The sequence below is a fragment of the Aquarana catesbeiana genome, linkage group LG03, assembly GCF_042186555.1.
Source record: "Aquarana catesbeiana isolate 2022-GZ linkage group LG03, ASM4218655v1, whole genome shotgun sequence".
Taxonomy (NCBI): Eukaryota; Metazoa; Chordata; class Amphibia; order Anura; family Ranidae; genus Aquarana; species Aquarana catesbeiana.
Window position 1 is genome coordinate 290,383,996 of NC_133326.1, and position 15,636 is coordinate 290,399,631.

The 15,636-nt window shown below is 43.5% G+C and overlaps 2 protein-coding genes across 2 annotated transcripts in view; one reads left to right on the forward strand and one right to left on the reverse strand.

The window, feature by feature from the left end:
* Positions 1-15,636, forward strand: part of CEP290 (centrosomal protein 290) — a 318,271-nt gene that overhangs the window by 300,725 nt on the left and 1,910 nt on the right. The window contains exons 50-52 of the mRNA XM_073620204.1: positions 577-650; positions 1,322-1,404; positions 13,411-13,517. Of these exons, the coding sequence (XP_073476305.1) occupies positions 577-650; positions 1,322-1,404; positions 13,411-13,517 (264 nt within the window). The remainder of the gene's footprint in view (positions 1-576; positions 651-1,321; positions 1,405-13,410; positions 13,518-15,636) is intronic.
* Positions 12,832-15,636, reverse strand: part of RLIG1 (RNA 5'-phosphate and 3'-OH ligase 1) — a 33,299-nt gene continuing 30,494 nt past the window's right edge. Inside the window, exon 8 of the transcript XR_012242857.1 lies at positions 12,832-12,943. The gene's annotated coding sequence lies outside the window, so the exon portion shown is untranslated. The remainder of the gene's footprint in view (positions 12,944-15,636) is intronic.

Genomic DNA, 15,636 nt, shown 5'->3' on the forward strand with positions numbered 1-15,636 from the left:
GCTGGGAGACACACAGGTCCCAGAGACAGCAGGAACCATTCAGATTCCACAGCGCGACTGGCACATGCGCAGTAGGGAACCAGGAAGTGAAGCTGCAAGGCTTCCACTTCCTGATTCCCTTACCGAAGATGGCGGTGGCAGCATCCGAGGACCGAGGGACAGTTCGGCCTCGGGTGCCGACATCGCGGGCGCCCTGGACAGGTAAGTGTCCTTATTTTAAAAGTCAGCAGCTGCAGTATTTGTAGCTGCTGACTTAAAAAAAAAAAAAAAAAAATTCAGCGGACCTCCGCTTTACAATTTACTCTTCTATACGCTGTGCATACAAGTCAACAAATGATACCATGAGTCTACAAGATCTTATTCAGGTGAAAAATGTGATGTGCAGGTAGAAAGATTTTTATAATGCCTTTAACTGTGTTGTGCTTGAATATTACTGAATATACTGAATATTACTACCATACAATAACACCCAAGATGGCATAATTTCCTCTGTATTTTCAGATCTTTTTAATGAGCAATTTGACATGTTTCCATTATAGTTTAGCTTGTAACACCCTATATCTTTTCTAAAACAAGGTTGAGCTTCTGAAGCATTTTCCTGAAGATGCAAAGACAGACCAAGGCCTCACAAGAGAGTTTCAGATTCTCCGGTAATTGTAACATTAATTTTGATTTTTAAGTTACTTATGTTTTGTATTTAGAGGAGGTAACTATTAGGGCAGTTTAATCAAATTACACGGGGCTTCTGTAGCACGCCCTGTCCTCCTTCCCTGCATTTGCTGGAAAGTCTCCTCCTTCAGCCTGGAGTTGCTGTGTAAGGGCTCATGCACATGGGCATTTGCAGGGCAGGTTTTCTCTAGTGTAAAATTTCTGGAGCTTTCCCATGCCTGGGGAACTGCACATGGTGTGTATGACAGTGCTCAAATTCAGGACAGGCACTGTCGAGTGAGGAAGTCTGTATGCCAGCTGTCTATGCCTGGGGTGGACAAGGCAGGAACATAAAATTCTGCCCAGGACAGGATCCAATCTACTGCTTTTACATGTGCATATTATCCTCTTTTTTTCGTCAGCATTTCAATTAAAAGTATAATGGTTTGAGGTCAATTACCAGTATTTAAAATCTTTTGTTTGAAAACTGATATTTAGATTTAGGTAAAACTAGTTGCAGTTTTAGGAAACGGCAATATTGGAGGATAATTTAAATGGTCAAATTTCTCTATATCAAAAATCAGTACAGCGTGTGTATAGCATCAAATATTGATTTTCTTTCATTTTTATTGGATTCAGTTCAGTTTGTAAACGGTCAATATTTCTGTTTCAGATTAGCCAATAAACGCTTAGAAGATGAAAAATCCCAGCTGATTCACCAACTGGAAATGCATAAACAGAAAACCGGTATATCAGGTACATAGAATTTGTTATATAAAGTAATTGCAGCAAGCAAATAATGCTTTTAACTATATTTTCCTTTTATGAATAAGGTATGTTTAAAAGCCATAGGCAACATAGACATAGTTTTCCATCAAATGGGCTGGGAATAGTAATAGTGTTCAGCCTTCGCTCCTAGCCCTAGCAGTAACAAATACCCATCTCTTTGAATTTAGTTCAGGGTTCTACAACTTTTTTAAAAAGGGTCAGACTGTGACCAGTATATTAAAAAAATTCCAAAAGGTCAGCGAAAGTAAAATATATTCCAGCACTGGTTCTTAGTGAGAGTAGGAATAGTTGTAGTGGTAGGGAAAAATAAAATAAAAATAAAATACTGTGTCGAGTTCTGGAAACCTCACTTTCAAAAAGATATCGATAAGGTAGAACAAGTCCAGGGATAGGTAACAAAAATGGTGAAAGGTCTGATGGATAAAACCTAGTTTAGTAGTTGTTGCTTGCATAGACTTCTAGCAGAGGTAGTGAGTCAGTCAACAGTATGTGGATTCACTAATGCTTGGGACAAACATAGATCTTTACTCCAACAAAAAAGTAAAAAAAAAATGGGGAAGACTACATGGACTGCTTGGTCTCTTTTCTCCCATCACTCTTTTACTGTATAATTCTCTTTTGAATTTGGCACCCTTTTCACAGCCTGCTTCTGTCTCACTATCTGTCCCATAGGCCCATCACTGTACTTGTGCAGCCTCAGCCTCCCTGACCCTACTGCACATGCATGAGCCATTTTCTTCCTCTTAGCGTGCTCTCTAGTCAGCAAATGCCACTCCTGGCTGTGATAGCACAGCAATCATTAAACACTTCCTTGGTTCCAGCAACATACAGACTTGGCCAACAGCTTGGGTGTGTGTGTGTTGGGAATTATAGTCTTGTAGTCTTGCCCTGAAGGGCCTTAGTCTTCTCTGTTCTGACCACTGTCCTCAGTCTGCCTTCCTCTGGATCACACACCTCTTCCTACCTATCTGGAGAGTTCTCAGACACCATATCTGACCTTATGGGCAGAAAGCTTGGTTTTATTGGAGGCCATAGATGACAGGGGTCCCAATCAAGCCCCTTTAGTCTCTTGTCCTGAGTCAGTCTCTGTCCTTACTTTTGTGGCTGCCGCGTGCTGCCTGAAGAGTAGGTAGACGAAGAAGATTCCTACCCTTTGCTTCTGAGGAATGAGATCAGGATGAGATGCCTTCTGCTGATCTCACCAAAAATACAAAGTATCATTGCAGCCTTCAATAAACAATATTTCTTTATCGTACATCACGGGACACAGAGCACCATAGTAATCACTATGTGGGTATATAGGCACCAGTTCACTCCCTATATAACCCCTCCTCTTACCAGGAGTACCTCAGTTTTTTCGCCAGTGTCTAAGGTGTTGGTCACGTGTGAAGATGTGCTCTGAGGAGCTCCAGGAGGGATCCTTGCTGGATTTAAGCCTTCACAGACCAAATCCATCCAAAGTGCCACTGAGGCCGAGGTGGATGCCTCGTATACAAAGCACGAGGTTTTGCCTGTAACGCCTCTCCTTGCAGGGCTGGACCCCGGGACCCAAGGCTTTGTTCATGCTTACATCACCTAAAGTTTTTCTTGGCGGGGTGCTATTACAGATCCATGGGAGTGGAACCCTGATAAAAAGGGACCCAGTCCTTGAAGGTTTGCTAACGCAGCCTGCCGTGAAGGTTGAATCTGTCTGTTAATTCAACAGAATCCTGCGGCGGGGATAAGGTAAGGGAAGAAGCCTAGAAAGTATAAAAGTCCACCTGTGGTTTTCTTCTTTAGGGAAAATGTTGTCATGCCTTAATTCTCCACTAGAGGTAGTAAATGCACATACCTTAATCTGTTGTCTTCACTTCAGCTCAGTGTCAGTCTGTGTGTGGCCGCAACAGCTTACACAGGGGGATTCCTCTTGAGGTAAGAGCCTGCCATGCTTTTCTCCCCCCCTGAAGGGAACAACAGGGTTAGGGAATCAGCAATCATTGTTACCCCACTTGCAATACCCCCCCCCCTGCGTGCGGGGGGTGCGGAGGTCCTGGTTTTTGGCTCCACAGGTTTTTTTCTTCCTGCTTGGCGTCATTAGGCTCTGCCTCTCTCCCCCGCGTGGACCGTTTTTTTGAATTTCAAACAAAAGGGGGGGGTGGGTTGACAGAGGGGGCGGGGCCTAGGTGCGGCGCTGTGTGTAGGACGTAGCGCAAGCACAGGCTTAAGAACTTAACTGGAGCAGTCTCCTCGGCTAATAGCGAGGAGAAGCAAGCCTGGCTACACTCGGGACACAGGAGCAGTGGGGCACGTAAGGGCTGCAAAGGGCATTCCTAAGCGATTAGTGCATTTAAATAGTACCTCTGCTTTTTGTGCTTAGGACTATGCATGCCAAAAAAGACACCACAAAGACCAAAAAGGTACCAAAGATTTCACAACCAGGCGCTAGTAACTCCAGTTGTGCCTCCACACTGTCATCCTTGCCTGAAATACCAGATATGGCAAGCCAGGGTGAGTCATTGGAACAAAGTGGTGGTGCAGCTGCTTCTCACATCTCAGTCCCTGTATACGTGACTGAAGATGCCTTTTCCTCCGCCCTGATGGGCCTAGAGGGAAGATTAGCGTGTTAGATCCCCCTCCCCCACCTTAGACCCTTTGCCAAGGGGACAGTGGGTAGAGGATGAGGTGTTACCCTCAGGCGATCAGGAGGAAAAACAAACCAATTACTCCTCTGCAGAGGAAACAACGGTGGATGAACCCTTTCCAGCCTTGCAATCTGAGAGATTGCTGGTACAGTCCCTTACAGAAATGGTTCGTTCCACTTTCAAGCTACCCCTAACGGAGTCAGCTGAAAGTTTGGTTTCTTCCTTGGGTTCCTTAAAACCTTCACAGCCTTTGCATGCGTTTCCTGTCCATGCATTACTAGAACAGCTTATTTATGCTGAATGGGATCACCCGGATAAGAATTTTCTCCCTCCAAAGAGATTCACAGTACTCTAACCCATGGAGGAGAAATTCACCAAAAAATAGAATTACCAGCAGTTGACGCGATTTCCAGTGTGAATAAAAGCCTAACTTGTTCAGTAGACAATGCTCAAATGCTTAAGGATCCAACAGATAAAAGGTTGGAATTCCTGTTAAGATCCTCTTTTTCTTTAGCAGGTGCTGTTACTCAGCCTGCAGTTGCTGCAATAGGCATCTGTAAATCCCTAAAGGACCAGTTTAGACAGGCCCTTAAAGAGGTTACTGTACAGCAAGCCCGGGATTTGGCCAAACTACCGAGAGCATTATGTTTTGCCATAGACGCCATTAAAGATTCTATTCACCAGGCGTCCCGCCTTGCGTTTGTGCTAGTACACATGTGTAGAATCCTGTGGTTTAAAGAATTGGTCAGCCGAAGCACCATGCAAAAAGCTCCTGACTGGTTTTCCTTTTCATGGGGATCGGCTATTTGGGGATGATTATGGATAAATACATCCAAACAATTTCAAGTGGGAAAAGTACTCTTTTGCCAGTTAAGAGAAGGAATAAATGCCCTTCATTCAAGCGGACTCTTTCTCCTGCGCCAGGGGCATCCGCCTCTAGGCAGTGGCCGACAGCCTCTGCTGTCAGAATCTAGAGGAAAGCTTCAGGGTCAGGCCCAGGCACAGAAGTAGTCCTGGGGCGGAAACCTGCAAAACAGAATTCTAAAACCTCATTATGAAGGGCAGCCCCCCCTCGCCAGAGCAGAGGAAAGACTTCTGCAATACTCAGAAGTTTGGCAAGAGGAAATTCAGGACAGATGGGTCATCTCCAGCATGTCTCTAGGGTACAAACTAGAATTTCGGGACTTTTCACCGTCTCGTTTTCTGAGGTCAAACATTCCCAAAGATCCAGGGAAAAGGCAATCTCTGTTTCGGCACTAGACCGATTACTGGCTCAAGGGGTGATCATACAAATCCCCACAGAAGAGCAAGGTTTGGGGTTTTATTCAAACCTCTTTACGGTACCAAAACCGAATGGAGATGTCAGACCCATTCTAGATCTAGAGAATCTAAATCAGTTCCTGAAGATCCGCTGCTTTCGCATGGAGTCAATCAGGTCAGTGGTTTCTATCCTACAAGGAGGAGAACGTCTGGCGTCTATCTGCATGTCCCTAGATTTCCCGCTCACCAAAGGTTCCTGCGGTTCAGGAAGAACAGCATCTTTCACAGTTTGTAGCCTTGCCCTTCGGGCTAGCTACAGCACCCCAGGTGTTTACAAAAAGTTCTGGCCCCACCTCTAGCCAGATTAAGGGCACAGGGCATAACAGTTTTGGCGTACCTAGATGATCTATTGCTAATAGATCAGTCGGTGGCTCGTTTGGAACAAAGTGTGCGCATTACAACCAGTTACCTGGAAAGTCTAGGTTGGATTCTCAACCTAGAGAAGTCTTCCTTAAAACCGCTAAAAAGGCTGGAGTACTTGGGTCTGATCCTAGACACAGCTCAGAAAAAGGTGTTCTTGCCTCAGGCAAAGATCAACTCCATAAGAGAGCTGGTGCAGATGGTCAGGTCGAAAGGGGATCCCTCCATTCGCCTTTGCATGAGGTTGTTAGGAAAGATGGTGGCTTCATTCGAAGCGGTTCCCTATGCCCAGTTCCATTCGAGACTGTTCGAAACGATTCAAGACTCGAAACGATTCAAGCTTTAGACTTGCCAATGCGACTGTCCCTAAGGGTGTCCCAAAGTCTCAGTTAGTGGTTACTAACCCAGAATATGCTGAAATGAAAATCCTTCAGACCAGTTATCTGGAAGGTGGTAATGACAGATGCCAGCCTTTCAGGTTGGGGAGCCGTGCTAGAAAAAACAACTGTCCAGCGACAGTGGTCAAGGACAGAAAGGACCTTGCCCATCAACATCCTAGAGATCCGGGCAGCAGGTCCGGCTCTAAAGACCTGGACATTCAGGTTACGGGGTTGTACTGTCAGGATCCAATCCGAAGATGCCACAGCTGTGGCTTACATCAATCACCAAGGGGGCACCAGTAGTCTCGCAGCACAGAGGGAGGTGAACCATATCCTTGGGCAGAAAGGAGTGTTCCGTGCCTATCAGCAGTTTTCATTCTGGGAGTAGAGAATTGGCAGGCAGACTTCTTGAGCCAAAGTCCGCTCCCTGGGGGGGGAATGGTCTCTTCACCGTGACATTTTTCAGGCTGTTTTCTAGAAATGTAGGACTCCGGACGTAGATCTTCTGGCGTCCAGGTTCAACACGAAGTTGGTCAACTTTGTGTCCAGGATGAGGGCTCCACTCGCATGCAGAACAGATGCGTTGGTGGTGGGATCAGTTCTCACTGATTTATGCATTTCCCCCTATTCAATTGCTGCCACAACTTCTTTGCAGGATCAAGCTGGAAAGAAATCCGGTAATTCTGGTAGCCCCAGCATGGCCCAGAAGGTCCTGGTATGCAGAAATCGTAAAGATGGCGGTGGAGGATCCATGGTCCCTTCCACTACGACCAGACCTACTCTCACAGGGGCCGATATTCCATCCTACCTTACGAACTCTAAATTTAACGGCTTGGCTATTGAAACCCACATTCTGAAGAAACGTGGGCTTTCCGGGTCAGTTATCTCTACCTTGATTAATGCAAGGAAGTATATATATTATAGAGTCTGGAGGGCTTATGTTTCCTGGTGTGAATCCAAGGGTTGACACCCTTGGAGGTATATCATAGGCAGAATACTTGCCTTTCTACAATTAGGGGTCGAGATAAAGTTGGCCTTGAGTACTATTAAAGTGGGGTTCCACCCAAATTTTTAACATTATCTCTATGCATTCTCTTCCTTGCCTAGATGCTGACATGCTGTGTAAAAAAATTTAAATCGCCGTAATTACCTTTTTTTTTTCTAATCTTCTTAGCACTTCTTGGTTTTCCTCCCATGGGAGTAGGCGTGTTTCTAGCCTCTCCCAGACCTCCCACAGTCCCCTGGGAGCTAGTCTTAGGCTTCACAGCATGCATTGTGCAACAGCGTCATCACAAAATCTCAGTGAATGCTGGGAGCACAGCATTCACATCCAGGAAATACATGCTTGTGGGCTTCAAATGCCCACAATGAAGATGGAAACCGCCTTCAGTGATTTTTATAAGTTATTCTTTACAACTAAATCGGACACAGGCGGACTTATTACACAGAACATGTGAGTAGATAATCATGAGAAGAAAAGTTTGTGAATGAACTCCAAAAAAAAAAAAACGATAGGTGGACCCCCGCTTTAAGGGCCAAGTCTCAGCTTTATCTGTCTTATTTCAAAGACCGCTTGCTACACATTCTTTAGTCCGGGATTTTATGCAAGGGGTGATGCGGCTTAATCCACCAGTTAGATCACCTTTGAACCCTTGGGACTTAAACTTAGTTTTGTCAGTGTTGCAAAAACAACCATTTGAACCGATACAGCATATTAGTCCTTCAGACAAGGAAGTTAATGTTCTTGGTTGCTATATCCTCAGCAAGGAGGGTTTCAGAATTGGCTGCTCTTTCTTGTAAAGAGCCATACTTGATTATTCACGAGGACAGAGTGGTGCTGCGCCCTCGTCCAGGTTTTCTGCCAAACGTTGTCTCAGGTTTTCACCTGAACCAAGATATTGTCCTGCCATCGTTTTTTCCAAAACCATGTTCCAGGAAAGAGAAGTCACTACATTGTCTTGATGTGGTGAGAGCAGTCAAGGTCTATTTATAGACGACTGCTCAGATCCGGAAGACTGATGTCTTATTTATACTGCCAGAAGGCCCTAAGAAAGGACAGGCAGCGTCGAAATCCACTGTCACTAAGTGGATTCAGCAAGTTATAATTCAGGCTTATGATTTAAGGGGTAAGACTCCACCTTTTCAAGTCAAAGCACACTTTACCAGGGAGGTTAGTGCTTCTTGGGCAGTGCGTCACCAGGCCTCCATGGCTCAGATCTGTAAGGCCACAACTTGGTCTTCAGTACATACATTCACCAAGTTTTATCAGGTGGATGTAAGAAGGCATGAGGATATCGCCTTTGGGCGCAGTGTGCTGCAGGCAGCAGTATAGGTCCTCAAGTCTGGGGGTGCCCTACGGGTTGTGTCTCCCTCCCCTCAAATAGCATTGCGATGGGACGTCCCACATAGTGATTACTATGGTGCTCTGTGTCCTGTGATGTACGATAAAGAAAATAGGATTTTTATAACAGCTTACCTGTAAAATCCTTTTCTTGGAGTACATCACAGGACACAGAGGTCCCTCCCCTCTTTCTGGGGTTTAGGTATATTGCTTTGCTACAAAAACTGAGGTACTCCTGGTAGGATGAGGGGTTATATAGGGAGTGAACTTCCTGTATTGGGTATACCAGTGTCCATCACTTAAAGGTGCCTGTATACCCACATAGTGATTACTATGGTGCTCTGTGTCCCGTGATGTACTCCAAGAAAAGGATTTTACAGGTAAGCTGTTATAAAAATCCTATTATCGCAACACAAACAACTAAATATTATAAAAAATGATGCGCAGAGATAATAAATAGTTGTGAACAAAGAATAAACACCAGTGTTTTAAGTGTGAAAATAGTGTCAGTTCATCATAAGCAGTCCCAAACATATTCTTTACATGTATGCAACAAGTGCCCCAGTGCTTAACACCACTCCCCAGAGGCTAGAGCTCTCCGAACATAAACAAAAAAAATATCCAGTCAGCTCTAAAATGTGTTAGAGCAGTGGTCATCAACCTTGTCCTCAGGGCCCACTAACAGGCCAGGTTTGCAAGATAACTGAAATACATCACAGGTGATATCATTTGCTGCTCAGTGATTGCAGTATTCTAGTCTGCATCTCCCCAAGGTAATACATAAAACCTGGCCTGTTAGTGGGCCCTGAGGATAGGGTTGATGACCACTGTGTTAGAAGCCACTAGCAATGACCATTGATATACAAATAACTTCTGTGTAAATATACAGTAATAATTGCAGCGCTTTAATCAATATGAAAATGTGATACAATTATAGTCCCACTTTATATAAAATAGTCCAAAAGTGCAAGTGAATAATCCACATCTGTCACCACAGTACAATATCAACACCATGTGAATTTCCTTCCACCAAATGGATGAAACCCACTGCAAGGATGTGCTGCCAGTTGATGAGCAGCAAACAGGCATTTACATCAAGTGTATATGGGCATCAATCACTGTTTCCACAGAACTGGTCGCCTCCACATTTCTCCTCTTCTGGGGACAGCACTCCTCACTTTTACTCATAAAACACCACACACTATGTGACCATTGGGTGTAGCATTTATTGTAAAAGTTTCCACAAGTAACAGAGTACCATATAAAATAATCCAATCTAAATGTATCCCAAAACTGGGTATCAAAGTAATAAACAATGCTCCTGAAACATACACGGTGTGACATGACGCTCATAGCTCTGCCCAACAAGTTTCAGGTAAATGCATGTCCTTATACTGCGAATGAAAGTTGGAAATTTCAACTCCACTGTTGATTATGCTGAGTTTCTCCAACTTCATGATTTTTATCTTTCAGACTCTGCGGTTGATTTACTAAAGGAAAATCCACTCGCACTACAAGTGCACTTGTAAGTGCAGTCGCTGTAGATCACTGTAGATCTGAGGGGAAGCTCAGCTGATTTAATCATCCAATCATGTGCAAACAAAAATGCTGTTTTTTATTTTCCTTGCATGTGCCCCTCAGATCTACAGTGACTGCATTTCCAAGTGCACTTGTAGTGCAAAGTGGATTTGCCTTTAGTAAATAGACCCCACTGGTCTCTAGGTATGTTCAGTACATCCAGAATGGTTTTATCCAATGTCTCCTAGGAGTAACCTTTATCCACAAATCTATTTTTAATGATTTGCGACTGGGTCAGGTAATCCTAATCAGTAGTACAATTTCTCCAGACCCTCATTATTTGTCTCCTCAGGATGTTTCTAAGCCATACTAGAGGATGCTCACTGTTCCATTAGTGGGTTTAAAATGCACTTTCATCATTGGGAAATGGGCCTGCCTCAAAACAGCCACATGCAAAAAAAAAATAACCTCCTTACGGCTTTATAGATATTCCAGTTTTATGTTGTTACTATTGGAATTAATTCCAGGAAACACTTGTGTTCTTTGTTCACTACTATTAATTATCTCTGTGCCTCATTTATAACATTTAGTAGCTTAGCAGATATGTTTCACCAGATATTCTGGATGAGCATAATTTCTGTTCACATGTAAAGAATCATATGGCTCAAGTGCTAGTCAATGGAACTCCAGGATAAAAAGCATCTCAAGGGGATGCTCTTTGAGGGAGAGTGAATATTTGGTACCTCCTTAGACTAAATAAATAAATCACTTGGTAATAAGAGTATTCTCCTCCCCCAGAAAAATGCTTCCGCTCCCTCAGGTAAGTCTTCCGCTCCTGAGACTAGGAAATGTTCAGGCCTCAAGCTTCAAGTCAACAACCTGGAGTACATTTTCATTGATCGATGTGAACCTCTAAACCAACATAGTCTGGCTATTGGCCCTCTTTCCATTTAAGAGATGCCCCCACTTTCCAGAGTGTATCTGCCTTTTTGGGATTTCTGGTCCCAAGAAATCTCTAACATTTGGGTCCAGTGAGTCATTACCATAGGGCTACAAACAAAGAGTTTTGGACTCTGCCTCCTGCTCTTGAATTTGCCATCTTCCCCAAAAAACATGCGGATCTTCACATTGCTATTCAACAGTTTACTTGGTTTCAGACAGGAAACAGTTTGAGGGTTCCTCCAATGTTTCTTAGGCAAACAAAGGCACTCAGCCAGTCCTGGGTCTGAAAACGCTTAACTTCCTATGAGTTCAAAAGTTCCACATGGATCATTGGTCATTGTCTTCCTTCTATAAGGGGGCCTGTGTGCACATTGGTGCCTACTTACACATCCTCACCTTTCCTCCTAATCAATGCTATCTGTATTTTACCATGGGCACGTTACCAATTTGTCACTCTTCAGTTTGGCCTGTCCACGGCACCCTGGGTCTTTACCAATGTGCTTGCTTCAGTCCTGGTTCTGCTCTGTCCCTCTGCTTATGTGCTCAAAGTCAGCCTTCAATTCATAATTGCATGAGGTTCTTTGGGCCTTATGGTAGCCTCCTGTTCGGCAGTACCATACGCCTAGCCAGTTTCACTCTAGACCAAGGTGTCTCAGCTAGGGCTCCTCCAGAGGTTGCTAAGGGTTCCTTGAGCAATGAGCAATATCTGCATCCCAAATAAGTTCCCACTGACACACTTAATCTTTTTAGCTATCTGTAAGGAGGTAATTTTTCACAATGACCACAAGTGTAAAAAGTGTTCTTCCAAATGACCACAAGTTCAAGGAGCGTTCTATTTTTTTTTTTTCACAATAGTAGGAGCGTTCTTCCCATTGACCATCACACCAACATATGAGTTGTAGATATAGTCATTTTTTAACATAGGTTGCCTGAGACCAGAAAGTTATTTTAAGGGTTCATCTGTGTTTCCCACATGCTAGCCCCAGGGATAGAGGATCTTCAATGAATGAAGGGAGCGAAGAAACTACCATTATACTGGTACAACCACTTGAAGTCCAGTGATGTACCAGGTATGTGACTGGTTGGCAAGTGGATACCAGGGACCACCTGGTATAATCCAGAGTCAGACCCATTGGCCTGCTTAAAGCCTAGACCATTGACAACAGAGATGGGGACTGAAATATGCAAACTACCCAAGGACCCACCTGGGTTCACAATCCGCTTCCTGAAGTGGGGGTGCACCTTCATGCAGAAGGCTTAGTTGGTCTCTTACTTTGAGCCCTATGGGCTTTCTGGGAATCTGAGGGGCTGGGGGTGGGCACCTACTGCAAACGTAGATAAAGGAGAAGGGCTGAATTTCTTCAACCTCTCCCTAGACCTCCTGCGTTAAGGCAGGATTACGCTCTGGCATTCCCTAATCATAATATCCAGTATAGGTCAAAGAAAACAACATCACTCAAAGATTAAGCAGGTCACATGTTCTATAAATGTAGCATTAGCTTCCTAGCATTGAAACTGAGGTGCTCTGTATGGACTTTCAGACCTATGCGGGACATTTGTACCAAGCCAACACAAAAGAAGCGAAGATTCCTGCCGTTTGTTCCACACACTTAATTAGACAGAGGTCTACCCAGCACTGGAGAGATGCTTTTTAAGAGAGATCCTTTCTTTCTGCTACAGTTTGACAGATTACTGCCAACACAGGCAAAGTCTGCTAGTTCACACTGGGATTTAAAGACGGATTCCAGCTGCCAGTCTGTAGGTGAGCAGTAGGAACAGCAGCAGGATGGTTTCTCTATGCCGATTGGAAGGAAAGTGAATGACGTAAACACGCAGTACCTCAACGTTAACCTTTTCTGTGCTAAAACCCACAATAGCAGCAAATTTGAAAGGCATCCAGGGATGCAAGTAGCACATTATGAGATTGCCTTACAAGGGATTTTTTTCTTCCCCAGCTGCGGTTTACTCTCGATTTAAGTAAATACATTTCTTCTGTTCTTCAGAAGCCTCCGTGCAGTTAATACCTGAGGAGAACATAATGTTAGATGACCATAACCTAAGAATTACAGTAGATTATAATAGGTAGGCTCTGCATGTGTTAAGGAATAGGAGGGAGAGGGAGGTGCCACAATGTAATTGTGTATTTGTTAAGAAATTACATATTATAATGAAAACCACCCTACGGGACCCTTTTAACCCAGACACTCAGCATGTATTCTCTAAAAATAGTGTTAAAAGGTCAGATTACTATGTAATCCTTATTGCTGGGGCCATTGCCAGGGGATTTTTCTGGTACACTAAGACGACAGGCTCTATTCAACATTTAATGGTAAATCCATATAAAGGAAGTACTGGATTTCATCTGGATGTGAAGTATTAACACAGGCATTATTTTTCCCATCTGCTACAAGAATGGCATCTGCTTTCTCTATTGTATATTACACTAGACGTGAATGACTGGATGTAACTGCTCTTCCATGCTGTTCTCTAGGGTCTGATGAGGTACTTGAACGAGAGAGAGTACACAACCTGATGGCAGAAGTAGTGGATCTGCAAACACACATAAAGACTTCAGATTTGGAGAAACAGCACTTGAAGGTAAAACAAAGCACTTACATGATAGAAAGGAAGGAAATAAATAGAGTTTAATCTAAATCTTAAAATAGCCACAAGTATTGAAATTCCAGATATACAGACAAGATCATCCTTACCCTACTGAGGAGGCAGTACAATTAAAATACAGTTCAATACAGAAGGAATAGGAGGACCCTGCTCATGGAGCTTACATTGGTAGGGGTCATTTACATGATGAACAACTATCTCAGCCTACCCTCAATCGGTACAGGTAAATTGGTGGGTTAAGTTTTCACACCTTCCTCACATCTGAATGCGCTGTTCGTTCCTGAGCGATTCAAACCGCATGCAAAACACACTCCATTTGCGATCTGTAGCAGGTGTCAATAAAAAGATAACACTCCAAACGCAGGTTGCAAATGTAGTGCGTTTTTCCCCCGCACGGTATTTTTCTACCATGCAATTCGATTACAGTGCATTTTAAAAAGCAGTGCATGCACTACTTTTGATACGGTGCAGTTTCAGCCCATTCAAAATTAATGGGCTGAAATCGCACAGAACCGCAAATAAATCGCACAGATGCAGGCATGGTGTGATCCGGCCCTTATGGCAGCAAAGGCCTTCTTAGCTGCTACAGTAAGTGGTTTAGTTTAAACTAACAAAGAATGTTCCTGTAGCCCCTTATCAAGGTGGCAGTGCGTGCTAGTTCACAGGACTGTTGGAGTGCCATTTAGAATGAAACCACGTTTCACCAATGCATTTAATGTGCTTTGGTATGCAATACCATAAATAGATGTGCGAACAGGCCCTTAAAGGATTAATAGTTTTTTCATCTACAGTGCCTTGAAAAAAGTATTTATACCCCTTGAAATTTTCCACATTTTGTCATGTTACAGTCAAAAACGTAAATGTATTTTATTGGGATTTTATGTGATAGACCAACACAAAATGGCACAAAATTGTGAAGTGAAAGGAAAATGATAAATGGTTTTCAACATTTTTTACAAATAAATATGTGAAAAGTTTGTAGTGCATTTGTATTCAGCCCCCCTGAGTCAATACTTTGTAGAACCACCTTTCACTGCAATTACAGCTGCAAGTCTTTTTGGGGATGTCTCTACCAGGTTTGCAAGTCTAGAGAGTCACATTTTTGCCCATTCTTCTTTGCAAAATAGTGGGATGAAGGGAAGATTCTGGACAGCCCCACTCAAAATCAAATGCCTTTATTAAAAAAAGGAGGTAATAATCCAAAAAGTACAAGCCACAGCAAACAACCGATCACAGGAGCTGAGCTATGAATAAGCACTTTTGAAAGTGTGAAACGCATCAGCTCCTGTGATCTGTTGTTTGCTGTGCCTTGTACTTTTTGGATTATTACCTCCTTTTTTTAATAAAGGCATTTGATTTTGAGTGCGGCTGTTCAGAATCTTCCCTTCATCAAATTACCTATGCATAGCCAGCACCTGCTGTTCCTGTTCTGAGGAGAGCTACATTACCAGACACACTTCCTAGAGTGGCATCTCTCTTCCCCTTTGCAAAATAGTGGTAAGAATTTCAGTGCAGCGCTAAGTAACTAGTAATAATACAAACATATATGAGTGACAGCGCACAGTTCAAATGGTGCAAGATAAGTAAATATTCAGACTTCAGTTCAGTGTAATGAGAGCGTCTGTGAATGGCAATTTTCAAGTCTTGCCACAGATTCTCAATTGGATTTAGGTCTGGACTTTGACTGGGCCATTCTAACACATGAACATGCTTTGATTTAAACCATTCCATTGTAGCTGTGGTTGTTTTACTGGAAGGTGAACCGTCCCAGTCTCAAGTCTTTTGCAGACTCTAACACGTTTTCTTCTAAAATTGCCCTGTATTTAGCTCCATCCATCTTACCCTCAACTCTGAAAAGCATCCCCACTACATGATGCTGCCAATACCATGTTTCACAGTGGGGATGGTGTGATCAGGCTGATGTGCAGTGTTAGTTTTCCGCCACATGTAGCGTTTTGCTTTTAGGCCAAAAAGTTCAATTTTGGCCTCATTTGACCAGAGCAACTTCTTCCACGTTTGCTTTGTCCCCCACATGGCTTCTCGCAAACTGCAAATGGGACTTTTTATGGCTTTCTTTCTGCCACTCTTCCATAAA